The 25,754-nt window shown below is 52.2% G+C and overlaps 10 protein-coding genes across 10 annotated transcripts; 7 read left to right on the top strand and 3 right to left on the bottom strand.

Annotated features, from left to right (window-relative positions):
* Window positions 1–563: 563 nt before the first annotated feature.
* BO95DRAFT_492313 (uncharacterized protein) lies at window positions 564–2,479 on the bottom strand. The gene is made up of 5 exons (XM_025590695.1): window positions 2,127–2,479; window positions 1,782–2,059; window positions 1,588–1,706; window positions 1,116–1,500; window positions 564–1,053 (listed from the first exon to the last, which is right to left on the bottom strand). The coding sequence occupies exons 1-5, from the start codon at window positions 2,455–2,457 to the stop codon at window positions 754–756; spliced, it is 1,413 nt and encodes a 470-aa protein (XP_025447681.1). The 5' UTR covers window positions 2,458–2,479; the 3' UTR covers window positions 564–753.
* Window positions 2,480–2,913: 434 nt separating this feature from the next.
* On the top strand, window positions 2,914–4,044 carry BO95DRAFT_458515 (alkene reductase; the record flags this gene model as incomplete). The annotated part of the gene is made up of 1 exon (XM_025588555.1): window positions 2,914–4,044. One exon carries the CDS (start codon window positions 2,914–2,916, stop codon window positions 4,042–4,044), a length of 1,131 nt encoding a protein of 376 aa, XP_025447680.1.
* A 1,350-nt stretch (window positions 4,045–5,394) lies between these two features.
* Window positions 5,395–6,162, bottom strand: BO95DRAFT_350636 (uncharacterized protein; the record flags this gene model as incomplete). The annotated part of the gene is made up of 1 exon (XM_025582048.1): window positions 5,395–6,162. One exon carries the CDS (start codon window positions 6,160–6,162, stop codon window positions 5,395–5,397), a length of 768 nt encoding a protein of 255 aa, XP_025447679.1.
* A 1,656-nt stretch (window positions 6,163–7,818) lies between these two features.
* On the top strand, window positions 7,819–8,944 carry BO95DRAFT_350842 (S8 family peptidase; the record flags this gene model as incomplete). The annotated part of the gene is made up of 5 exons (XM_025582058.1): window positions 7,819–7,968; window positions 8,017–8,382; window positions 8,481–8,583; window positions 8,632–8,721; window positions 8,772–8,944. Coding segments are annotated over 5 exons (882 nt in total), but the record flags the coding sequence as incomplete, so codon positions are not given.
* Window positions 8,945–11,396: 2,452 nt separating this feature from the next.
* Window positions 11,397–12,957, top strand: BO95DRAFT_448986 (FAD-binding oxidoreductase; the record flags this gene model as incomplete). Its single annotated transcript, XM_025587918.1, has 3 exons — window positions 11,397–11,534; window positions 11,585–12,761; window positions 12,818–12,957. 3 exons carry the CDS (start codon window positions 11,397–11,399, stop codon window positions 12,955–12,957), a joined length of 1,455 nt encoding a protein of 484 aa, XP_025447677.1.
* Window positions 12,958–14,901: 1,944 nt separating this feature from the next.
* On the top strand, window positions 14,902–15,793 carry BO95DRAFT_448985 (glycoside hydrolase family 12 protein; the record flags this gene model as incomplete). Its single annotated transcript, XM_025587917.1, has 3 exons — window positions 14,902–15,314; window positions 15,409–15,629; window positions 15,714–15,793. 3 exons carry the CDS (start codon window positions 14,902–14,904, stop codon window positions 15,791–15,793), a joined length of 714 nt encoding a protein of 237 aa, XP_025447676.1.
* A 500-nt stretch (window positions 15,794–16,293) lies between these two features.
* Window positions 16,294–18,011, bottom strand: BO95DRAFT_350960 (cytochrome P450; the record flags this gene model as incomplete). Its single annotated transcript, XM_025582066.1, has 2 exons — window positions 16,294–17,773; window positions 17,875–18,011. 2 exons carry the CDS (start codon window positions 18,009–18,011, stop codon window positions 16,294–16,296), a joined length of 1,617 nt encoding a protein of 538 aa, XP_025447675.1.
* Window positions 18,012–18,569: 558 nt separating this feature from the next.
* BO95DRAFT_350507 (uncharacterized protein) lies at window positions 18,570–20,151 on the top strand (the record flags this gene model as incomplete). Its single annotated transcript, XM_025582041.1, has 3 exons — window positions 18,570–18,651; window positions 18,706–18,866; window positions 18,928–20,151. 3 exons carry the CDS (start codon window positions 18,570–18,572, stop codon window positions 20,149–20,151), a joined length of 1,467 nt encoding a protein of 488 aa, XP_025447674.1.
* Window positions 20,152–20,769: 618 nt separating this feature from the next.
* Window positions 20,770–22,912, top strand: BO95DRAFT_478150 (Zn(II)2Cys6 transcription factor; the record flags this gene model as incomplete). The annotated part of the gene is made up of 5 exons (XM_025590018.1): window positions 20,770–21,464; window positions 21,528–21,772; window positions 21,823–21,957; window positions 21,996–22,101; window positions 22,162–22,912. The coding sequence occupies 5 exons, from the start codon at window positions 20,770–20,772 to the stop codon at window positions 22,910–22,912; spliced, it is 1,932 nt and encodes a 643-aa protein (XP_025447673.1).
* A 732-nt stretch (window positions 22,913–23,644) lies between these two features.
* BO95DRAFT_492297 (uncharacterized protein) lies at window positions 23,645–25,515 on the top strand (the record flags this gene model as incomplete). The annotated part of the gene is made up of 2 exons (XM_025590694.1): window positions 23,645–24,213; window positions 24,279–25,515. The coding sequence occupies 2 exons, from the start codon at window positions 23,645–23,647 to the stop codon at window positions 25,513–25,515; spliced, it is 1,806 nt and encodes a 601-aa protein (XP_025447672.1).
* Between the last annotated feature and the right edge of the window lie 239 nt (window positions 25,516–25,754).

The following is a 25,754-nucleotide window of genomic DNA, read 5'->3' as shown; positions in this document are numbered from 1 at the left end:
CTTCGGGCAGCGTGAACAACAAGTCTCATAGCCAGATCAAGGAATGCCGAGGACGTTGAGGTGTCTCATCGCAACACAATCAAATTCATCCAAACGAAAGGAACAAAAATGTCGAGTAAGATTATAGGTTATCCTCGCAGCAGTAGTGACTAGATTGCTGGAGGGTCACTAACATTCCGCAGATCACAAAGAGCCTAACAGTCTGCGAGGGTAACGAGTCAACCCCTGGATAGGATATCTAAAGCTGAAATATGGTGCTAGCTTTGATCTCAATCCCACTCAATCTACTTGTAGTCTCCGTTTGACCTTGTCACCAATCGGAGTCTGTATCTCAGCAACGAAAATGCCTCACGCTAGATACCTTACTAGGCTTACTAGTCTAAGTGTCCTCATCTAGATCCTGTGCTAAGATCAAGGAGCTGATCAACGATGATTCCGTGCACACAACCATACTATGGGGGAGGTCCGGGGGGGAAGATTGTACCAAGTGAAGTCTATATTATCCAATCATCGGATGCAGCCACGTAGAAAGCCTACTACTTTTGTTTTCTTTCACAGTGTAAGTCGCACAACCGTGTCCAGTAGGGTCACAAAGCTTAGGAATACATAATCGAAAACAAACAGTTTTGATCCCGTAGATCGCATATAGTATCCGGAATAATGACCGATTACTCAACCCGTACGGAGTAGAAGTTGCTGCTGCCAATGGAGGTCTGGGGTGGAGGAATGCACACTAAGCATTGAATTGAACAATCACCCCACGTGACATTGCGAGACCTCCCGCCACAGCGCCCTGACCAGCACCAAGAACGCGTCATCGGACCAGATAAATTGTCGCATACGCTCGTGCAAGTTCGGCCACGAGAAGTGAGGATAATGGAAGGCGAGCATACCCATATACCCAAAGCGGGTTGAACCGACCGGTGCGAATGCGGCGCCGATACACAGCAGCCAAACGAGCAGATCGGCATTGGGATCGTCGTTCCATACGGCCGCATCGATGTCGTCACGCAGCCCCCGCAGGCTCACGAGGAGTTCCTTTGAGATGTGGGACTACTCGCAACAATGATGTTGGTTCAACGAGTTCGGACAATATATTCAGCAAGAGGACGTACCGGAAGCACCAACTCACACCAAATCTTACAGCACAGCGTCATAGAGCACAGGTACGCGGCTAGACGACAGCACTCCTGCAGTTGATTCAAACCCGACAGGGCCTTGAGTCGGGACTGGATGGACGCAACGTGGTTGTTGATATGGAGCATGCCCATCGCGTCGATGTGCGACGATCGCGGAATATCCCGGATGCATTGCAGGGCATGGAGGTCTTCGAGCACTGTGCTGAACTCTTCTCCAAGGATGTGTGATCGGGATTGCAAACCTGGTGGGAGACGGTAGAAATCCGGCACGAAGGCGTCCCGGGTCCAGAGGAGGGGGGCGAAAGTGGTGTGGTTGACTATGCGTTTGGACCCTACCATGAGGGATGAGTTGAGATCTTGCCTGCGCGATTATATCAGTACATCATATAAGTTGATGAAATAACAGTACGAATCATAAGAGCAGCATAAGTCGATACGACTCACTCACCAGAAGATGGCTCGCTGGATTCCCGGAGTCAGATGGATGCTCTTTCTTCGGCAGATCTTCAGAAGCTGCTGCACTGCGCCCATGTGAAGTTCAACCTGGGCTTTAAGGCCAAGGCGCGCCTATTCGGGAGTTGGTGTTATCAGCAAACAAAATGCTGGATGAGGTACTCAGATGTATCATTTCACAAAACTTACGCCTACACCCGCGATCAGCAATATAGCGCCGATAACCGCCTCCGAAGCAGCGTCATGTTCCGAGTCCATCCGCTCGCGGATATATGTGATCGCCTGACCCTGGTACCGCAGACACTCCTGATCCAGGCTTCCGCCAGTGACGGCAAATGCGAGAGTAAGCATCACGGCATTGATTAGAGCGGGGTCATGGAAGCCAGTTCGAAATACCGATCGGAAGCTCTGGAAGGCCAGTTCCTCGGCCACGCTGAAGACCGGCTCGGGGGCTTGCCTTGCCCTGTCTGGGACGCCAGACGGTCAGTGAGACATCAGTAAAAGAAGAGGTCAGATGGACGTGGAACCATTTACAATCACCAAGCAACGCGTGCAGCCTGGAGGAGTCCACGGCAAGGGTCTGGAACGGATCCAGAGCATCCGAGAGGAGTGACAAAATCGGAGCTGGTGGACTGTCTCGAGTCATGGCGCATGCCTTGGCTGTCTCAACGGGATCATTATAATCAGGATTGAGATTTGGGTCTTCAAAGGTTGTTAAAATGAAATTGGTCATAGACCGTTGCTGGTCTTTCCGCTTCCTTTCCAACGCTTTTTTGAGCGCGTGGGAGCGCGCCCGGCGCCGCGTCGCCTTATCCTTCACGGGCTCATTGACCTGTATCGCAATGAACTGAAACTCTCCGGCCATATTTCTTTGATTCAGCAACCAGTATGTCACAGGTTGTGGATGTGCTTCTCATGAATTGCACAGAACAGTATGCAAGTGTTTCGTTCAACCTTCAGCAGCCTTGCTTAGAAATCAGAAGGACAGAAACATACTATGCCTAATTAGGAAGTATCTCATTTCCCTTTCCGGAACAATCTCTTTGCCCTAATTAGATCCTTGGTCACTGCGAGATATTCTCATCAACTCCGACATCTCGGAGTAATATATCATCATTCTGAGGTAGGAAAGAACTGATTACTCTAATGGGGTCTATATATTTGTAAGCTACGGTGGTGATTGTTCTCACAAGCTCTGAAAGCAGGAAGGGGAAACTATATAAACGTGCCGGGGTTGCCACTTTCATGAGCAGTCAGGTGAAAAGCACAGAAGCTTGTTGTTTCACATTCTTTGCACTCAGTCATTCAATAGTCCACCATAATGACGGAATCACGCCTCTTCAAACCTCTCCAGATCGGCGCCATTCAAGTCCAGCACCGTATCGGAATGGCCCCATTAACGCGCCGCCGCGCCACTCCGGACCGCATCCCCACGGCCCTCATGAAAGAATACTACACCCAACGCGCCTCTGAGCCTGGCACCCTCATCATCACGGAGGGAACCCTGGTCTCCGCCACCGCATGCGGCGGCTTCTCTAACGCCCCCGGAATCTGGCGAGCAGACCAGATCGCCGCATGGAAGGAGATTACCGACGCGGTACACGCGCGGGGCAGTTTCATCTACGTGCAGCTCTTCGGGATGGGTCGGGCGGCGGACTCGGAATTGGCGGCGAGCGAAGGGATTGATATCGTGGCGCCCAGCGCGATCCCGATCCCGGCGGACGAGAACCCCGCCGCGCCGACGCCGCGGGCCATGACCCGGGCTGAGATCCGGCAGACGGTTGTCGACTTCGCGGCAGCGGCGCGGAACGCCCGCGCGGCCGGGTTCGATGGAGTCGAGGTCCACGGCGCCAATGGATACCTTTTGGACCAGTTCCTGCAGGACACGAGCAACCAGCGCGACGACGAGTATGGGGGCAGCGTGGAGAATCGGTCCCGATTGCTGCATGAGGTGCTGCAGGCGACTGTGGAAGCGATCGGCGCGGACCGCGTGGGACTCCGGTTGAGTCCCTGGTCCCGGTTCCAGGGCATGTGCATGGCTGATCCGATCCCTCAGTTTGCGGACATTATTGACCGGGCTGGTGGGTTGAGGCTTGCCTATCTTTCTCTCGTTGAGACGTGGATATACGGCGCGTGGGTCTATGACGGCAGCGTGGATGAGAGCCACGAGACGTTGGACTTTGCAATCGATCGCTGGGATGGGCCGATTCTGGTAGCTGGAGGTTATGGACTAGACAAGGCGCAGAAGTTGGTCGATGAACAATATCCAAGCAAGGATATCGTGGTGCTATTCGGACGGCATTTTATCTCGAATCCGGATCTGGTGTATCGGCTTAAGAAAGGGGTCGAGTTGTCCAAGTACCAGCGTGAGACGTTTTATCAGGTTAGCTCGGCGTTGGGATATGTGGATTATCCATTCAGCAGAGAGTACTCGGCGACTGTAGGTGCCTAAGGGCCTAGATCAAATTGAGAAGCATCTTGTATCCTAGTTGTGTTCTGCTGAATAAGACTGCGTTGATTTGACAAAACGGTTGCGACCATCACAAATAACTGCTGTAGTCTCGGTCTTGGTATGAGCCAAGGACAAGCACCAAATGCTTGAGACCTAGTGACGACAGAACAAGATGCATACAGAACAGAAGAGGTTCGCCGGTGGTCAGCCACCAATCTACTAGTCTCTCCCCGTGTGGCTTTTCTGCAGTCCGTAGTCAGGTGGATGCCTATACCAGTTGGCGACCGCGCCTCCCTCTTTGGCGTACTATCAACGGGGTATTGTCTGGCGGAAGCAGGATTAGGATCCAAGGTAGTAAAAATTAGTATAAGCAGGGTAGAAAGAGATTATAAGAATGTCCAACCCCTTCAATCCTGATGTTGGTGACATTTGACAGAGAGGCGGGTATGTATCTTAATGTTTGTATAGTAAAAAGACTCCAAAGAGATAAGAACGTCATGAGAGTAGTGTAAAATGTGACATTAGAGGTTAAAGGGTCGCAGAAATTGGGGTATTTCTAACCTTCTCCCACTAATGCAGCCCCCTCCGAGCTGGCTCATAACTGATCTGCCCTACCTACCTACTACCTGCCTGTTCATGCCGCGGGCGATATTCGAGAGAGCTGAAAACAAAAAAAAAATCTGACAGCTGATCAAATTAATATTACACAACTATTTGGTGCTATTAAAAAAGAATATAAGTACAAAAAAATAGAAGAATTTCTATCTAAAAAGCAGGTAATCGGTTATTGATATAATCAAGAAATACAATAAATCAATAATATAAATCATTTCAAATCAATCGATAAGATGGTTAGAGTTGTTAGAATGGATAAAATAGTTCTAATTGGTTTTAATATTATTCTTTAGCTTAAACTTGATCATTTTTACATGAAAACTTTTTTTTTTCTAAAAAAAAAATGCAATGCTTTATAATAATAAACTAGAAATTATTATCAGCAGTATTTATACCACACGGGTGGCAATGGCTATGTTAAAAAGGTGACCGTCTGCGCAAGCTAGAGGGATGTTTGAAAGCGCTGGAAGACACTCATTAAAAAGGTCAAAGCTCTTGCTCGCCAGCAGATGGAAAAGCCCTCCAAAGAAGACAATGTATTGAACAATCAAGTTAAACTTTGATTTAAGAAAGAAGTATCAGAGGCGTCATGCGCTATCAGAAAGTAAAGTATTTCCACTGTTTTTAGCACCTTTCAACATAAATTTAGATTCAGGAGACCATGCCCTTTTGTGATTAACAAGCTACCCCAGATTCCCGATTGTGGAAGGCTTCCTGAGACCAAAATTTCTCATATTAGTATCGCTCCATAATGAGCTGCGTCTTTAGCGAGTCGCAGGCTAGAAACCAATTTCTCCCCGGCTGAGACAAAGAAGTGATTAAGTTGCCCCTCTCAAGTGAGGCTCTCTCGCGGTCCTTTGTCTTGAAAGACGCTTCGACAATGTGCTCAGTTTCTGTGCCCTCAGAGTTGAGGAGAGGCCAGACCTCAAGATATAGCTTCAATCCATTCCACTTGCCAGTAAAGCGCTTCGCAAAGACAGGGCCAAAGATTCGTGATAAATGTAACGCGCTGGTGCCCCACCCTGTGTAATTCCAGTTGTCGAACTTCTCTGGTGCTCTATCGGTCATAATCTGACGCGATTCAGTCGTGTCTGGCAAACCAATACCATCATTCCCAGAATCATCCACGTCGACCTGGTGACTGATGGAAAGTGTCTGCGTTTGATAGCCCCATTCAACCTGCGCCTCGAATTTCGTGTCACCAGCGCGGAAACCATCCTGATTAGCTATACTGAGGACAGCGTCGATGTCATCGTCCGCGATGGCATAACGCCTCTTATATGTAAGCTCAAGGTTGTTCTTGTTCTCCATCTTGCGAATACGGGGGCTCCAGCCGGAGGTGTAGATCTCCTTGCAATTCTTATCAAGGAATTGGACATTAAGTGCAGTGATTGTCGAAACATCAAAGGCCGTTTTGACATCTTCTGCTGGTTCTTGATTGAAGCCCAAAACCTTGCCTGGGTCAAGCCGGAGTCTAACCTCGTAGTCGGGTACCATATTCATCGCGATGATCTCTCGGGAAAAGATGTGGCAAAATAGCTAGCGCGAAAAACGAGGTATGGAGTACGTGTGGATATGGGCAAAGCTAGGTAGAGGAAGACAAGTTGGCACAATAATAATCGTTGGTGATGAGACCGCCAGAACCACTTTCCCCAAATATAGTAAGGGGCGAGTGTCGGTCAATCCTATCCGAAATCTTCGATAATCAGGGCATCGCATGTCTTATATCACGCAAAAAGGTTTCAACTATAGACTGAAAACAGACCTGATCTAAGATAACCACCTCTAGCTGCGCAGATTTTCCGAACCGCTTTTTTCAGTGTCCACGGTGCAATAAAAGTTTAAGCTAGTTTAGGTTTGAAAGCGATCTAGGCCCATCCAGACCACTCTATTGGAAGGCCGAGAACTCTAAATACCATATCTGCATTCGACTACCAGTGCTGGTAGCTATGGCCCATCTTCAACAAAGAAGAAGATTACGAAATATAGATTATTGTTCTTCTCAGACCTATCTGGTCGTATTTTGGAACATGAGGAGCCTGACCATCAAACACGCATCAATAGCATGCCTTATATTCAAAATCATGGCTGACAAATCTACCGGTGCATAAGGATGCGCTCGCTCTGAGTTTTACTATCTGTCTGAGCAAATGGCTTTCTTTGTGAGAATGAATGCCACGGTAGGTATCCCTATACTTCTATATTAATTGATTCGACAACGACCCAACCGGTCTCTTCTAGAGTTTAGATAGCCTAGAACTGTCTCCCTGGGTATGTGTGTTTTTAAACAATTAGCCAATCCATAATTGAATTATACATACTACTAGTGCAACTCGTACAGTTACGAGTGCACGCAAACGGAAGTATATAGCCACAGATTATATTATACGAGAAGTAAAAGCTTCAAAGTTTCTTGCTAAAATATCTTATTATGCAAACCATCAGATCTTCTTGGTAGCACTTACGAGGAGATCTGGAATAGAGTCTAGAACAGGTCAAAAAGGTGCTTGTGATCTTGAAGAGTATGATATTTACGTCACTTGTCTATCATCTGATTATGCATGCGGAAGAAAGAGAGGTAACTAGCTGATTTACCTTAGAAGGTGGAATTCTACAACCTTCTTTTAAAAACCAGCACTTAGTATCTACATGTGAAGTACTAGCATTTGGAAACCATTTCTCTTACACAAGAGAGTACTAGCAACTTACTCCTTCTGATTGCTAAAAGTCAATATGGGTTTCGCAGATCATATACAGTCTATCCCTGATAGCTATATTGTGGTCTTGAAGCCTGAGATCAACGACCAAGCTATTACATCTCACATTGACTCGATTAAGTCTTAGACTGGCCAGGGCTCTGCGGCAACATTGCAGAAGCCGCTAGACATTGAGAAATTCTCTTTTCATACCTCAGGGGGTGCACACACCACTGCACTAGAACAGACTCCATCTACCTTAGAAGGGTATATGGGAACTTCTTCCCCTGACGTTTTACAGATGATCGGAAAATCAGCTGAGGTGATTTGGAAGCCCTTTACCCACCCTATACTTTTATTCCGTTTCTCCAGAATCTTCTTACATCTATACTATTTACTAAAGCTTTGATAGGTGGACTATATTGAATCAAACCAATACTTTCATATTCAAGATACTGTCGAGCAACCTAATCCCCCTTCATGGGGTTTATCTCGGATCTCACACCGCGGTCCGCATAATTCTGGGAATAACAAGTACACTTATGACAAGAATGAATCTGGGCAAGGCGTAACTGCCTATGTTGTTGATACTGGTATTAAGATGAATCACAACGTAAGAGTTGCCTTACATCGTAAGGCTCAGTTCTAACCTTCTGTATAGGACTTTAACACCAATGGCAGATCTCGTGCTGAATGGAGAATAACAATCCCTAGTGGCGCTAGTGATACTGACAATCAAGGACATGGCACGCATGTTGCGGGCACTATCGCCGGTACTAAATATGGTGTTGCAAAAAAAGCCACGGTTGTTGCTGTTAAAGTCTTCCCGGACGACTCGGGAACTACAGATACTTCAACGATTATCAGGGGAATCGAATGGGCCGTAAAAGATGCTCAGAATCGAGGCATTACAAAGACTGTTATGAATTTGAGCCTTGGAGGAGGAATTAGTCCGACTTTGGACTCTGCTGTAGAAGCTGCAGTTCAAGCAGGAATGGTTGTTGCGGTAGCAGCAGGTAACAATGGTGTAAGTTATACTCTCCCTGTTACTGACCGCTGAAATACTTCTCTTATACACGTCTTCTATGTCAACGAACCTCTATCTTTTGACTGACATATAAATAGACAGATGCTGGCAGTGTCTCCCCGGCCCGTTCTCCGCATGCTCTAACTACAGGGGCAATTGATCAGACGGATACAATGCCTTGGTGGTCCAACTGGGGCCAGAGTAAGATCCCACCCTGAAGAAATAATGTTCTGATCTAACAGTCGTCAGTCCTTGACTTCAATGCACCTGGGGTAAATATTGTCTCCTGTGGCATTAGCAGTACAGATGCCGAGGCAACCCTGAGTGGAACTTCTATGGGTAAGTTTTGATTTCAAACTTAACCTAAATATCTTCTAAGGGCGCACTAGCCTCGCCACATATAGCAGGACTAGCTTCCTGCCTACGCCAGGATCCTCAATACGGTAACTTTCACCGGCTTGCATATAAACTACGCCTTCGTGCGGAAGGTGGATGCAAGCCTTATGCGGGGCATGAAGTCGGAACTCCTAATCTTGCTGCTGTTAACAAAACGGTTTATTAATTAATGTCTGCCGACATTTTCCAGAAGCGGTAGGGAAAGTTGGAAAGAAAGTGAAACCAATTCTGTGTTTGCTTGCGGGCCAAAAGTATTTCCTTGGACTGTTGAGTTAAATAGTGTCTTGTCCTCTAAATTGAACACTATAGGACCTCCTACTGCCAAAAGTTATCATCATAAAAAGAAGTGGAATTGTCACAAGTATGAGGACAGGAAACAGTAAGTTCTTGTACAAGTGCGTCTCTATTCAATCCTGGTCAAGTTGTGTAGGATTGTGAGAACTGGTCACCTAGCGGCATGTCTTCAAACTTTCGCATGCATTGGTACGTGGAATTTGTCCGTAACTCTATTGTGATGAATAGTTTTGGTGATGTTGCTACATCTGGGCAGGTTTCAGGTGAACATTTGTAGCAGTTTTGGTGACCGCTAAGATATATGGTTACAGGGCCTGGATGATCTATCTTCTGGTGGTGCAACCTGACCGGGTTCCTAAGCATGATCTTGATCATGTGATCTGAGCCTCTAGTATTCTGCTTCAGCAGCACCTGTTCGGTCATTTCGGGCCGTTATCTTGTACCTTTTTATTTTCTATCACAGGTAATTAGATTACCCCTACGGCTCCTGGTCTATTGGACAATTTCGAAAAAGTGTTTGGCTGGTTTGCAGGTCTAGAAGTCAAGCAGATTCATGTGATAAGCTCTAGTCAATCTTAGAGTACTCAGTGAATCATCTCGATGTGTAAAAAATCCCTCAACAGCAGCCTAACTCTATTTCGGACTAGGCTACGGGTGCGGCGCTAGAAAAGAGCGAAAGATTTCACAAGTGTGTACTGTGTGATCCAAACTTGCAAGGCACTGTACGAGGCTACAACATCGTCGGTTGAAAGTACATCTCGGAAGGCTCCTTTACTAATTCAGATGTTTCTTTGAACTGGAAAATACTTCGTGTAAATAATACAAACAGGGTTGAAGATTAAAGACGAAGCAAGAGACCAAGCAAGACAACGTATTAAATTAATGCTGCGGTCAATGTTAAGAGATCTCCGGCATGGCTACGGACAGGTGGTGGGGCATCTTCTGCACGAAGATGACTATTACTAGCAGAAATGGAGCTTCACTAGTCCGGATTTCACAACGCCATTCAGGGACCTGGTTAGTCAGGGAAGAAGGTTGATGAAGAATCTTCAAGACAAGACCTCAAAGAATCTATTATACCCAAGATACTTGACATGGGAATCAGAGTATACATGTTAGGAGAGACTGGATGACCCTTCTTGTATTTGCTACTAATCAGCCCGAGATTAAGCCGTGCTGCGGTGAAAAAGGGTGGTTGTCACAAGGCAGACCTGCCAGGACCAGGTATAGTTGTTTATAGACCTTGCAATGGGTCGGTCTTGGGTCTTATATAAGAATCTATATTTGCAGGTAGGGTCTGAGCACTAGATCCAAAATCTGGATTTATTAATTTGTAGATTGTGGCGGCTACGGCGGCTGGTCAAAGCAATGTTATTTAACTAATTTGATGCTATTATAAAAGAGTTTGAAATATGCAAAAAAGAAGAAGAAGAGAACTTATACTTACTGAAATAAGACTATTTAACCGAGAAGTAATTTCAATTAGAAGGCGATGCTATAAGGCTATGTCGGCTACAGAAAAAATCAATACAGTTCAGTAAGCCGGCGCTGTAAATAGACTGAAGAGAGGTAAGTAGAAATAAAGATAAAGCCGCAATAATATATTATGTACTGGATTTAAATTCAGACCAATAACTACTAATGAACCACAGAAGAAATTTGCTGATGGTTATTTACTCAACTACTAATCCCCGGGCGTGTGGCTTAGGTACGGCTGAGCGGATGGGAAGCCCTGGTTTCCACACCCTGTGGTCGTATGTACCGGATATAAGTCTAGAGCGATTTATTTTTTTGCGTCCTTACTCATTGACCAGCGGTCTTGCTCGGGTCCAGAATCAGAATGCTAGAAATCATCGAGCTGCTGATTTTAGATGTGCGCAGTAAGTTCTCAACCCGATCGCAGCGTCACCGGAGATTAGGGCATGTTCGCCACCGCCCGTTATAAGCACTTGTGTCTCTACACGCTGTGGTCATACATGCTTGCACTGGCAATACTAACCGTTGAGTAGAGGTTTGAAGTAAATAAGAGACATATCCTGACGCGCAGGTTGTTGAGCAATGAGCTAACGAACTACGAGTTAGAACCAGTGATACCGAATAGCCTCATGCAAACCATGGGACGCGGCGGGAAGATAAAGAAGATCAACCCGTATCCCTGCGTCACCAACGAAGCTTGAGCTCAATGACCTCGTATTCGTGTTGTTGACTCTCCTTCGTGATTCAGAGACCTAGATGTAGATAAATGCCTTGCACCCTATGCTACGCTGCAATGGCGTCCCCTCCCCTCCGTAAGCTGCTGCTTGATTGAACACCGTCTCACCACCATGTCGCCCAGTATGTTGAATATGAGTACAATCCAGGACCTCCGGGATCAGCTGCCTGACTCGGTCGTCCTTCTCCCTGGCTCGGAAGATTATCGTGCCTCGATCAGGCGCTGGTCAGATGGCGCAGAGAAGCCCGCAGTGTGTTTACCTGCCCCACTTTCATTTGCCGACCGATAATAACCCTCTAGGCCCTCGTCATCCTCCCCAGCACCGAGAAGGACATCTCCACCGCCCTCATCTTTGCACAAACTCACGGAATGGACTTGGCCGTCGCAGGCGGGGGCCACTCCACGTCCGGCGCCGCCTCAACTGCGGGTGGACTGCTTCTCTCGCTCTCGCGCCTGCGCGGGGTCACCGTTGATCCGGAGACACGAACCGTCACCGCACAGGGTGGCGCGCTGTGGGAGGATGTCGACACGGCGCTGGGCCAGCACGGTCTCGTGACTGTCGGCGGGGTTGTCAACCACACCGGCATCGGAGGCCTCACCCTGGGCGGCGGCTACGGGTGGCTGACGGGCCTGTACGGGCTGACGATTGACAACCTCCTCGCCGCGCGGATAATCCTATCCGACGGCCGGGTTCTGGCCACCTCTGCGACCCTCCACCCAGATCTGTTCTGGGCGCTCCGCGGCGCCGGGCATAACTTCGGGGTGGTCACGGAATTCACCTTCCAGGCGTATGAGCAGAAGGATGAGGTCTTTGCAGGCTTGCTGGGCTTCACCCCGGACAAGCTGGAGCAGGTGGTCGGTTTTGCAAATGCGTTGGTCGCGGATGAAGGTCAAGGGGGCGACGGTCGATCGGCCATCTACTGCTTCCTGGCGGTGCCTCCGGGTGCGCCCCGGGGCACGGGGCCGACCATCCTCGCCGCAGTTGTGTCAATTACGAGTGAGGAAGAGGCAAGACGACGGTTCGCCCCGCTGCTCGAGCTGGATCCCGTCATGAATACCCTGTCGATGGTCCCCTACTGCCAGGTCAACGCGATGTTGAACGGGATTGCGGTGCATGGAGACCGGAAGAACACCAAGGGCTTCTCGTTCGCGATGCCGCTGCGGCCCGGGCTGGCGCGCTCGGTGCTCACGGAATTAGGGGCGATTCTCCAGGAGGCCCCGGCCTGGGTGAAGTCGTACATCGTGTTTGAATTTGGCCATCTCGGGAAAGTGGCCGCGGTCCCGCGGGGAGAGATGGCCTTTGCAAACCGGAGTCGGTGTCAGAATGGGGTCGTGCAGATCTGGTGGACGGATGAGAAGGATGATGCGCGCGCGGGGGAGAAAGGGCGACATCTCAAGGCGTTGATCACCGCTGAGGCGGAGAAAAGGGAGGGGGAGGAGGCAGCGGGTGCAGTGGTTTATTCTAACTTTGTCGAAAGTGAGTCGATGGTACCCTTTCAACATTCAATTCAACTATGCTGACTGGAAGTATAGCTGGCGACCGCAGTGTTGAGGAGCTATTTGGCGAGAATCTGGACCGGCTACGCCTGCTCAAGGCGAAGTATGACCCAACCAACTTATTCAACAAGACGCATCCACTCGCGAGTAGAAAGGATGCGGGTCAACTCGTATAGCACACCGGGTTTGAGTAGTTGTGTTTCATGTCCTGACAGATGTTCGCTCTGTTGCTGTTCAATGTGTACTTTCAGGTCAGAATTCAAGTTCATTCTGCTCCCCTATAGAACTGCTATCTCCCACTATGATGAGACGTGCACTGAAAAGGTTTACGATGCAGCTGGTTTGCGGGCCTATCATCAGGTTCACAATGGCTCATGCTTAGGGCTGATTCAAGGCCTCCTCGCGACTGTGGGCAGTGATGGACGAACAGCTCTTCTTTGACAAAAATTAGTTCCTAGATAGTAAACATCTAGAGCTTGTGTATTTTGCATTATGTTCAGTCCAGGGCTTAGGCACCACCAAGCAAACACGAGGTGCCATCTTCAACCCTCTCGGGTTGCGGGTAGGTGCCTAACATTTCCCCCAAACTAGGAATGTATAAACAGCATCAAACTATCCGAGTTCAAGCTTGCAACTTGTTGTACATATACACCTTTCTGCATTAAAACCATTAGTTCAACAATTGCTCCCCTCTAATTAAGTATAGACCAAATATTTGGACTTATGCCGATTGAGGGCCAGTCAACCTCGGTTTATTGCCAGGCTTTCAGCAGGCTCTGCCGATTGTCGTTGAGCCCCACATCGCCCCGGCCCGTGTATAACCGTGGTGGTCGTGACCCTTGATATTCCAGTGCGATATAATATCACACCTGGCCTCTAGAAGCTACTAAGAATGACAGCATAAGAAGGGCTTTCAGTGAGCTCGGAGACGTGTCTCCAGCCAAAGAGCTAGGTCCCAATGTCTCAACTGCCTCTGCCTTTGCTCTTGCCCTTACCTGACTTTGTGGCCGTCATTCAGGGTGCGGCCCCACATTCCAGAAACGAGGCTAAATTTAAATTAGCAATAATAGTCGCATTAAAGCGTGCTGGACCCTGGCCTGGCCCTGCAGCCTGCAGATCGCTCCTCGCTTAACATCTGGCGCCGGCAATTTGAAGTCGTGATAAACTGCCGACGGGACCATCTCCGCGAGTCTCCACCTCAGCCAGGCAGATTTGTTTCACGTCGTAACATCCGCACACCAAGCACACTAGTCTTCTGCCGTCGGAGTCGGAGTCTCAGGCTAAAACAGACCCTGGTTTCTCGACGGGGGCTGTGGGCACCAATGCCGAAGCTTCCTGCACAGTCTCCACCTCAGTGCCGCCGACGCTTTGCCGACAACACTTCTGCAGATTTTACCAATGATTTGCCGATTGGTCCGGCAGCAGTCAGAAAATACTGTATGCGGATTTGATTGAGGTACATGGCCTAGATCACTGCTGCTGGCGTTTATTTATCCACTTTAGCCTGCCAGAGAGGGGCTCTACCCTACAGCGACGTACGATGATGTTGCAGGGCCAAGCAGTGCAACGTTTAAATCGAAATCAGACGCAGGCTTACGCTAAACTAGATGTCTATCCCCAGATTGCTCTCACACGGCTACACTTGCTGATCGGGGAGTACCCTGCAGGCTAGCTCTGAAGCGAGCGTCCCGCGTTTGAAGAACCACTCGGGAGGTATTTGCCTACGCTCGGGCCATATGGGGCGCTTCAAAGTCATGGTTACATCGGTCAATGCTCTTCTGGCAGAATTCCCCAAGGACTCTTCATGATACAGCCTAAGTCTGATATCCCCCGCTAGAATCACATTATTCGGCACGGGCTGATCGCCTCCGTACCCAAATCTCCGACGGGTGGGCCCAAAGGGTCCAAGATCCTCATCTTTGATACACTAGCTTCGGACTCGATTTGCCAAATGTGCCAATTGTCTCGTACTTCTGGCAGTGGACATGCATCACATTCAAGCTGTGTCTCCTGCTGTAGTCTGCATATCCAAGCTATAAATTCGGCTCAGAACCACCATCTCAGAAGCCAGCATCTCATCCCCGATCAAACATCACAGCAAGTATTTCCCATCATCGAAAATGAAGGCCTTCTACTTCCTCGCATCTCTCGCCGGTGCCGCTGTCGCCCAACAGACCCAGCTCTGCGATCAATACGCTACCTACACCGGTAGCGTGTACACCATCAACAACAATCTGTGGGGCAAAGACGCCGGCTCCGGCTCGCAATGCACCACCGTGAACTCCGCCTCCAGCGCGGGCACATCTTGGTCGACGAAATGGAACTGGTCCGGCGGGGAGAACTCGGTTAAGAGCTACGCCAACTCCGGCTTGAGCTTTAACAAGAAGCTCGTCAGCCAGATCAGCCGGATCCCCACCGCCGCCCAGTGGAGCTATGACAACACGGGCATCCGCGCGGACGTGGCCTACGATCTCTTCACCGCGGCGGATATCAACCATGTCACCTGGAGTGGGGACTATGAGCTCATGATCTGGTATGTACCCTCCTCTGGAAACCAAGCGCGCCCAGGAAGCTCAGCGGCATGCGAACCGAGCCCACCATCTCACCCCTCTTTTCCGTTAAAATAGGCTTGCTCGTTACGGCGGCGTCCAGCCCCTAGGGTCCAAGATCGCGACCGCCACGGTCGAGGGCCAGACCTGGGAGCTTTGGTACGGCGTCAACGGCGCGCAGAAGACCTACAGCTTTGTGGCTCCGACCCCGATCACCTCGTTTCAGGGCGACGTCAACGATTTCTTCAAGTACCTGACGCAGAACCACGGCTTCCCCGCCAGTAGCCAGTATCTCATCAGTAAGCCATTTCAACCTCTCCTCCCTCCACTTTCCCGAGCACTATCTGTGGGAGAGCTTTGTTCTAATGGAAATTACCTGCTAGCGCTCCAATTCGGCACCGAGCCTTTCACGGGTGGTCCCGCCACGCTCACTGTCTCGGACTGGTCTGCCAGCGTACAGTAGGTTGGTACTGTTCGAGATCTGGATGCGATGACTGCAACGGGGCACTAGGGCTCTCATCGAAATTTGCGGTTGTGTTGCCACGGCGGTCTAGTCTCTTTCACACCTGACATGCTTTAAGGATTCCGACAGTATAGGTCATACGTACATCCTGTTCTTTTGAGACACGACCCAATGATTGAAAACCATTTGCCGTAGTACATGACGTCGTACAGATGACCATATACCCATTATGATTTCCACTCCTGTATCTTGAACACACTGTCTACCAATTGACGAATAGCTATACTAGAGTTCCACTCGACTGGTTAGGTTATCGGGAAGCACCCACGTTATAACCGTACTCTCGTCATGACATCCACTCGGACTCAGGCCTCGTTGGAATCAGAAGCGCACAATCCGTTCACCGGAAGGTTCGGATTCTACCCCGTTGTATGTACATACATCCGCCCACGTCATTTCAATCCCAACATAAGATGCCAACCCGCCTCCTTCTACCCCTCTCACCGAGCAGAAGCCTTCGGCCAACTCGTCCGCCGCTTAGCCGTGACATAGAAATTCAACGGCCGAATCAGCTGGAACTCAGGGTCGTACTCGACGGCCTCCAGCCCCTCACGAGTGAACTCATACCGATACACCAGCTCCGACAGCAGGACCTTGACCTCAAGCAAGGCAAAATTAAACCCGATGCAGCCGCGCGGGCCCGTCGCGAAGGGGATGTACGCGCAGCGATGGCGGTGTTTGACCTCCTCAGTATCCCAACGGTCCGGGTCGAAGCGGAAGGGATCCCGCCAGACGTCTGGGTTTGTATGAATGGCGTAGAGTGCGGGGATGATCACGCTGTCCGGGGGCAGGCGGTATCCTCCCGGAAGCACGACGTCAGTCTTGGTGGTGCGGCCGGGCTGGAAGGAGGCGTTGTGCAGGCGCTGGGTCTCCTTGACGAAGTTGTCGAGGTAGGGCAGGCTATGTGCCAGCTCGGGGGACCAGGTGGTCTCGTGGGAGATGTTGTGGTCGACGAGCTCCTGGAGGAGCCGGTCCTGGGTGTGTGGGTAGGTGACCAGGCTGTAGATGAGCCAGGACAGCAGCGCGGAGGTGGTGGTGAAGCCCGCGCCGGTGACGATCATCATGTTGGCGAGGATGAGCGGGGTCGGGAAGTGCTCGCCTTTGTCGTCGACGCCGTTGAGCAGGTAGTCGACGACGCACGAGGCTTTCAGGGCGGCTTCGTTGAGCGGGAGGTCCTTGATCCCGGACTCGGCCGCTTGGTCGATGTAGTCCTGTAGCAGGGTGTAGCAGGTCCGGCGGACCTCGCGGAGCCGGGCTGGGTCGCCGAAGGGCAGGGAGCGGTACCAGTTGCCCCGGGCCGTGACCTTCTTGTTCAGGGAAAGGAGGTCGGCGATGTTGGTCACGATCGGGTGCAGCGGGGCGTCGACGCGGGTGAAGTGCTCGAAGTCGGCGTTGAGCGAGAACTTGCCGATGGTTTGGGAGGCGAGCTTGAGCATGTACTGGTACACGTTGAACGAGCTGCCCTGGGCGTCGAGGGCGTCGAAGACGGAGAACGAACTGCGGACGCACTCCTGCATCAGCGGGGTGTAGTGGCGCACGGCTTTAGGGCCCATGGCCGGCGGGAGGAAGCGGTGGGCGAGACGCCAATTCTCCGTCTCGGTGTCCCCGATGAAGATGGCGGTGTTGTCCTTGACTCCGTAGAGGGGGTGATTTTCGTTGATGTTCTTGGTGAAGTAGATCGACTCCTGAAGTGCGATGCTCGCTACCTCGGGGTCGTCGGTTAGGTAGGTAGTTTTGCCCATGTTAGTCGTCTTGATCACCGAGCCGTATTTGCGAAACAGTCGATAGTGGTTGCCTAGATGATCGGGAAAGATCTCGTAGAAGCTGCCCACCAAAGGCAGGCCCTCTGGTCCTTGGGGGAGCTGCACAGCCCGGCCATTGATGCGGATTCCGATGTTGAGGGGTGTTGATAGCACGTCGCTGACTGTTTCGAGGGTCTGAATGTCGGCAAGCGGGTGGAATGTGATACCTGAAGTTCCATGTTAGCGCAGCTGAGTATAATCTGGAGGTTCATCTGCAACGACTTGCCCAGCGGTTGAACTATATGTAGGGCGAGGCCCACTGCTCTTTTGAGGTCTTCAATTTTCCATGAAGGCTGCACAGCTACATCCTGCGCCGAGGTATTGTCACCGATTAGATAGAATGTCTTGAGCGACATATCCATAGGCTGCTTTAAAGATCTTGTGAATAGGGTCAGTCAAAAGGGGATTGTGATTAGGTGTTTGCAAAGGTGAAGCCAGGATTGTGCCGAAATGAAAACGGGAGCATTGATTCTTCATCTTTTATATAGAGGCAGTGCCATGTCATTGTGTGTACGCTGCTGGGAGTTCGGAACACATACATACACCATACTGTCCACATCAACCTCGAATGTCTGAAGCTATGCGTAAAGCAATGAGCGAACAATTTACTTGGCATTGCCACCATTCCGATTGGTGACTGCAGTGGAGACGCGCAATCAGTCACGGCCGAGGTTCGCACGAGGTTCGTACGAAGTACTCACGAAGCCCGTTCGGTATCCACTGTCGCGATTTCCTGACAGTGGCAATCGGCAACATTCCTATTTGTCGAGCGAGGAGATTGTTGAATGACTGACACTGTTATAATCGATATATGAGCAACGGAACCTCGTGTTCCTCACGCCATGAACACACTTGATTATTTCTTCCTCTTACCGTCTGCTACCGCAATTATCAACCTTCCCCGGTCAGCCCTCATGGCGTCAACCACATATACCCTTGAGCAGGTTAAAATTCATAACAAGAAAGACGATGTCTGGATTGTTTTGCACAATAAAGGTATCAATGCCCTCGTCATGTAGCTGTTGATAATCCCAGTACTCACACGTTTAGTCTACAACATCACTACCTACCTCGATGATCACCCAGGTGGTGTTCCTGTCTTGTTAGAAGTGGCTGGCTTAGATGCCACCGAGGCCTTCGAGGAGATCGGACACTCGGACGAAGCCCGCGAACTTCTCGAGCCGTATCTGATCGGGGACCTTGCAGCTGAGGTATATTTCTTTCACATCAAGTCAACCATGCGCGCACAGAATTGACTAACCGAAACCGCAGGACCAAGCTGAAGTCATCGAGGTATATCGTCCGACCTTCGAGAAAGTCTCCCAGGTCGCTGCAGTCGACGTGCGCAAGCTACAAGGCTCCACCCTTAGGCGTCTACGCAAATCGCTCCTCGCGGCCGTTCCTCTCGGCCTGGCTGCTGGATTAGGGTATAGTGTATACAGCAACGGACTCGAGATACTGCGCCAGCCTCAACTGTTCCTCCCGCATCTCCTCCAAGAAATCTACCTTCCCTCTGGAACAACCTCTAAATCCTCCTTCTGGTCCGGGGTGGGCATTGGCAGCGCTCTCCAAATCAGTCTGACCGGTGCTCTCACCGTCTGGCTCTCCACCAAGCTCGACGTCCAGGAGAGCTTCGCATCCCACAAGCCCTACCGCCCCTCCCGCTCCGACACCCTAATTCTCAAATCCGCTTTCAAATCCACTTGCACTCTTCCCGAGATCACGACCTCCACCACCACAGCCATGCAACCCCTCGACCCCAAACAATGGCGCAAGTTCCAACTCATCCGCAAGGACCTTATCGCCCCGAAGGTCTACCACATTGCCTTCGCCCTGCCCCACCCAGACGACCGCCTCGGCCTCCCGACAGGCCAGCACATCGCCCTCCGCGCCACGATCAACGGGAAGAGCGTCTCCCGCTCCTACACCCCGGTCTCCAACAACAGCGACCTGGGCCGCGTCGAGCTCCTGATCAAGGTCTACAACCAAGGGCTGATGACCCAGCACCTTGCCTCAATGGCACTAGGCCAGGAGATCGAGATTCGCGGACCCAAGGGCGCGATGAAGTTCACGCCGGACTTCGCCCGGCACATCGGCATGATCGCCGGCGGCACGGGCATCACACCCATGTACCAGATCATCCGCGCGTCGCTGGATGACCCGAGCAACAACATCCAAATTACCTTGCTGTATGCGAACAACACGGAGGGGGATATCCTGCTCCGCAGGGAGCTCGACACCTATGCCGCACGGTTCCCCGGGCGGTTCCGCGTGGAGTATGTGCTCTCGCGGCCGGAGAGCAAGTGGGACGGGAGGAGGGGGTTCGTGACGCAGGAACTGATCCAGGAGGCGTTCCCGGCGCCGGCGGCCGACACTCGGGTGTTTCTCTGTGGGCCGCCGCCGATGATTGAGGCGATGAAGAAGAATTTGGTTGGGCTGGGGTATCAGCAGCCTGGTGCTATGTCGAAGGCGATGGATCAGGTGTTTTTGTTTTGATGCGGCGTGCTGCATTGATTGTAGGGTTTGTTGTTTGTTGTTGGTGTCTGCTATGGCTCTGGCAATCTGCCCTTGGATATTGTTGGGGTTTGATTTTGGGAATAGGTTGAAAGAGTAGGGTTTGTGCTAGGAAGGGATGTTTGATGCAATCTCTGATGGTGTTTTTGAATGACTGGTCTTGCTCCTCATGAAGCTTGTACTCTTCTTCGTTGTTCTCTCTGACCGGCTTGAGTATGTTTGAAATAGTCAATCTAAGGGTATATACGCGGGTTCAGTTTTCTTGGTATACCCAAACTCGGATGTATGCGCTGTCTTTTCTTCTCTGAAGACTGATCACAAAAGATAAAGGATTCAGAAGTTATAATCCGTTGGGCAGTACCAAAGTACTCTACACATTGCTTCAGGTATTGACGGATAAATGTCGTTCAGTATGCCCTTGTCATGTGACCCGAGTCGCTCCAAATCCGCCCCGGCTGCGCCCGAGCCAATCGGAGCTCAGCGGAGGTGACCGGAGCCCACCGGCCGAAACCAAACAACGAACAGCCATGAATGAATGCTCGTGGAACCCGACCCTTCACTTCCACAAAGATTCTTCACTTGGAGCACAATCAACAGACAATGACCGAGGCAGAATACCCCTACGACACGAGGCTGGTGAGCGAGTTGCTCCGGGACAAACGCCGGACCCGCAGCATCCGCTCGTGCTTCCCCTGCCGCCACCGCAAGGTCCGGTGCAACGGTCAGACGCCCTGCAGCAGCTGCGTCAAGCGCAGCCACCCGGAGCTCTGCCGCATGCCGACTACCTCTGCACCTGCACGATCAGCCATCAGAGAACCAGAGGGCCAAAGTAGTCCGAGACCCTCCGAGCCCGAGCCGGGAGTTGTACCCGCCGCGTGGCATCCGGCGGCGGCCATTGCGCGGCTGGAAGCTATCGAGCGGCAGATCGGGGAGCTGAAAGCAAGCTTTCAGCACATTGCAGCCACAGGGTCCGAGTCGTATCCGGGTTCGTCGTCGTCACCGCTCGTAGTTGAGACATCAAGTCCGGCTGAATCGGAAAGCCGGCCCCGGAAAGCTCCAGGACAACAAGTCGTCGAGGAGGCCACCGGCGCCACGATCTTTCTGGGACGACATGCGGACTTTCCTCGGGTATTGGGGTGTCGGGAGCCGCAGATGGCTCAGGAGCAGCTGCTGCAGGATGCGATGATGGATGACGGGGGCGTGCCCCGCGCGTATCCGTTCACGGGGCTCTGGGGACTACAGGCGACCACCCGAGATGTCTGCGAGACGTTGCCGGATGATGAGGATATTCTTCGGTGGGCATGACTACCATGCATTCGGAGTTTAGTTGTGTGATGCACGACGGCTAACAGAAGTAGGTACTGGCAAACGTACCAGACCACCGCGTACCCATTTTACCCGGTTCTGGTGTCGATCGACGAATTCGGGGCGGCCCTGATGGACTTCCTGCAGCAACGCACACGGCTTGACCCCTCGGACAAAGCCAAGCCGGATGAGGAGCCGGGGTCTTCCTGGCTGGCACTGCTGTTTGCTGTGCTAGCGTGCGCGGTGCAGTTCGCCGACGATCCCATTCAAGAACGCGATCTACGTTCTAGAGTCTTCTGTGAGTCTGAATCCCACCCAGTAAGCTTGTCCTAACGGATGGGATTGCAGTGTGCTCATCCTTCCATTGCCTGCGTCTGTCCAATTTCTTCAGCCAGACCAACCTGGAGCAGATCCAGGCCATGGCGCTGATCGGGCATTGTCTACGCAATAACCTTGACACCAACAGCGCCTGGATCCTGATGGGTAGGTTGCCCACTGTGCGCCTTACTTCACAAAGCCAGGACTAACGAAAGCAGGCGCAACCATGCGCCTCGCGCAAAGCATTGGCTTACACGACGTCCCAGTTTCTGTTCCACCTGCCGAAAGACCGCGATGGAGTAGACTATGGTAACTCTCACCGCAAGCGTTCCCCCCGCTCACACCCCGCTGACCACTGGGCCCAAAAAGGTGGACCCTAATCCAACAAGACTGTTTCCTCTCCTTCACCTACGACCGCCCGCCCAGCGCCCTCCCAGCCACCAGGACCACAACCCCACTCCCGTGCCTCAACCACCAAGCCCCCAAGCAAGGCGGCCTAACCTTCCAATCCAGCAGCCTCCGCATCTGCCAACTGGTCCTCAACCAACAACCCGTAACAACACCCGCGCAAGCCCTAACCGCCAAGGACCAATTCCTCGCGCTCCAAAATTCCGCCGCCCGTTTCCTCACCGACAAACAACACTGCACCAGCCTCCAGCAACACCTCGAGCGCCTCGCTTTTCAGATCCACCTCGGCTACGTCATCTGCCGCATGTACCGGCTCCATCTGGACCTGTCCGCAGCCCACGATCCAGCGATTGTGAAAGAGTGCACGGCGACGGCCGCGCGGGTCGTCGCCGCGTTTCTGGATCTGTATCGGTTGTCGAAGGCGGTGTGTCGGTCGTGGGCGTTTGTGCATAATGCGGTGAGTTGTGCGGTCACGCTACGGGGGTTGGGGGTGCATCGGGGTCAAGCTGAAGTGGATGGAGAGTCGGAGGCAGCGGACGATTTGGTGCAGCGGCTCGTGGGGATGTTGCAGCTGGAGGCAAGAGGGTCGGAGTGGTGCGATGAGGATACGAATCGGAGGCATTTCGGGCCGTATTCGCGGGCGTTGAGGGCTTTGTTGGAGGTTGAGGGGGGGCGGGAGGGAGATAGGGGAGAGAGGATGGGATTTGAGTGAGTTGGGTCACTTCGACACAAAGCCTTGGGATTGGACTATCATCATCCAGTTATACTGTGCAGTAGAATGAGTGGCTGGCTAGTTTGGCCTTGTGGTAGCGTACCTAGTAGTGCTGGTCGCCAAGGACATTGAAGATTGGCCGGGCAAAACAATGCCCTAATTTGATACTTTCTTCATTCACTGGATGCATCGCGTGAAATTCGCATGAGGTAGCTTCCTCGCTGTAACTTCTTTCAACAAGGTGGCATACTAAGCGTCAAGTTATGATATCACTGGAGGGTATGCGAAAAGTTGGAGATTAGGCCAAGACCAAGACAGCCCAAGCACTTTCATGCTATAGAATTGTCATACTAGCAGTCCTCACTTGTACCCGCAATCGGTGTAAATCACGTCTCACCCGCCCGTCGATCTGGCTTCGGCAAACCGGCTGGGCCACTGCGGAGCGGGAATGTTCACAATTTCTCCGAGCAGCTCCGAGCGTTTCCGAGGTGTATCCGTTATCAGTCCGATCAGATCTGAGCAGGTCGAAACCAAGTTTGAGATCGGATATGTGCGGATAAGACTGGTCATTGCGATCAGGTTTGCCTTGACGACATTGATTAATTCACTAGAATATGGCACAAATGACGAAAACCCCCTTAAGCATTGCTGTGCAGTATATAAGTACCCGTGCGGCGACAAATGGGCGTTTCAATCCATTTGCTACAGAGTCAAGATCATACTCCCTGAAATATGTCACAATCCTCCAAGACACGCCCAATCACCATCCTAGGCGCCGGCGTCCTGGGCAGCCGCATCGCCTCCGCCCTCCTCGCCGGCGGCCACCGCGTGCACATCCGCGACCTCTCCCCTGATGCCCTCACCACTGCAGCCACCTACATCGACGCCCACCGAGCGGAGTTCGAAGCCCTCCTCCCAGCCCCAATCTCAGCAGGTCCCGGAGACTACCAGGTGTTCACCTCTCTCCCCGACGCCGTCCGCGACGCCTGGCTCGTCATCGAAGCGATCCCCGAACGCCTCGACCTCAAGATCGCCACCTTCGCCGAGCTCGACGCCCATACCCCGGACGACTGCATCCTCGTCTCCAACAGCAGCAGCTTTAAGTCGCGACTGATGATTCCGCAGATCAGACCAGCGCGCCGCGCCCGTGTGCTGAACATGCACTTCACGATGCCGCCGACGATCCGCTCAGTGGAGCTCATGAGCTGCGGGGAGACTGACCTGGGACACTTCGAGCAGTTGAGCGAGGTGCTGCGCGGATGCGGGCTGATCCCGGTGACGGCGCGGCGGGAGTCGACCGGGTTCGTTTCCCCTCCGATCCTCATCCTCATCCTACATGGTATCAAACCCCGCTGACATGAGATAGATTCATCTTCAACCGCCTCTGGGCAGCCATCAAGCGCGAGATTCTGCTCATCCTAGCCGAAGACATCAGCACGGCGGGGGAGATCGACACCCTGTGGACTGAGATGTTCCAGCAACCGCACAGCCAGCCGCCGTGTCGGCTGATGGACCAGATCGGCCTGGACACGGTCGCCTTCATCGAGGACAACTACATCGGCGAGCGGGGGCTCGACGGGTTGATGACGGTCGACTGGCTGCGGGAGCACTACCTGTCGAAAGGGCGGTTAGGGCTCAAGAGCGCAAGCGGCGGGCTGTACGAACCCGCACCAGCACCTCCCGCCGGCGCCCTCCGGCCAGGCCCCGAGCAACCGCAACCCCTCTACGTGCTAGACGTAGGCCTAGGCGCCAACGTCCCCGCAACCACCCCCCTCGCGCAAGCCGGACGCATCCTCTCCTTCAACCCCACCACCAAGAAAATGCACCCCCTGATAACAGGCCAGTCCCTCCCGGACGGCATCGCTTACTCGCGCACCGCCGGGCGCATCTTCTGGACCAACATGGGCGCAGCGACCTCCACGCGCGACGGATCCGTGCACTCCGCCAACGCCGACGGAAGCGACATCCGCACCCTCATCCGCGCGGGAAACGTCCACACGCCCAAGCAGCTCACCCTCGACGAGACGGCCGAGAAACTCTACTTCTGCGATCGCGAGGGCATGGGCATGCACCGGTGCAACTTTGATGGCTCCGGGCATGAGATCCTGGTCCGGGCCGGCTCGGAGGCGCAGACGGGGGACATGACGCGGTGGTGCGTTGGGGTGGCGCTCGATGTGGCGGCGGGGTATGTGTACTGGACGCAGAAGGGGCCTAGCAAGGGGAATCGGGGCCGGATTTGTAGGGCTGGGATGGAGATCCCCGCGGGCCAGACGGCGGAAAGCCGGGGGGATGTCGAGGTGCTGTTGGAGGGGTTGCCGGAGCCGATTGATTTGGAGGTTGATGCAGGCGCAAAACGGTTGTATTGGACGGATCGTGGGGAGCATCCGGTTGGGTGTTCGTTGAATGTGTTGGATCTTGGGGATATGGGGGCCGGGAAGAAGGTGTTGGCTACGCATTTTCATGAGCCAATTGGGTTGTGCTTGGGGGAGGAGGGGGAGGTCATTGTGGCGGATTTGGGGGGGAGTGTGTATTCAGTGAAAGGGGGGCGGAAGACGGTGCTGTGGCGGGATGAGGGATGTTATACTGGGGTTGCGAGGAGTTGAGGGGGTTGAGGGGGTTGATTAGTGGTATGGCGTCGTTATGTGTACTGTAGATGGTGATAGACAGTTTGCTTTGAGCCTTGTTGGAATTTCATTTGCTGTCGGACTCTAACTTGTTTTGAGAGGGGTTTGCACCGTGGAATAGAAAGGATATAGGAACACCAAATCTTGTAGGCCTTGGTGGTATAGTGCTTGCACGGGTGCGACGAATGTGAGGTAAGATGGGTCCGCACTGTAGAAAA

Source organism: Aspergillus brunneoviolaceus (assembly GCF_003184695.1).
Source record: "Aspergillus brunneoviolaceus CBS 621.78 unplaced genomic scaffold BO95scaffold_2, whole genome shotgun sequence".
Lineage (NCBI taxonomy): Eukaryota > Fungi > Ascomycota > Eurotiomycetes > Eurotiales > Aspergillaceae > Aspergillus > Aspergillus brunneoviolaceus.
This window is presented reverse-complemented; position numbering and strand designations above follow the sequence as displayed.

What these genes read in the sequence shown, in the direction of transcription:
- BO95DRAFT_492313 (XM_025590695.1), bottom strand. Translation starts at nt 2,457, where the DNA reads ATGGCCGGAGAGTTTCAGTTCATTGCGATACAGGTCAATGAGCCCGTG. An exon ending in ATCCAGCGAGCCATCTTCTG is followed by an intron (nt 1,501 to 1,587) that starts GTGAGTGAGTCG and finishes ATAATCGCGCAG; the next exon opens with GCAAGATCTCAACTCATCCC. An exon ending in GGTGTGAGTTGGTGCTTCCG is followed by an intron (nt 1,054 to 1,115) that starts GTACGTCCTCTT and finishes TGTTGCGAGTAG; the next exon opens with TCCCACATCTCAAAGGAACT.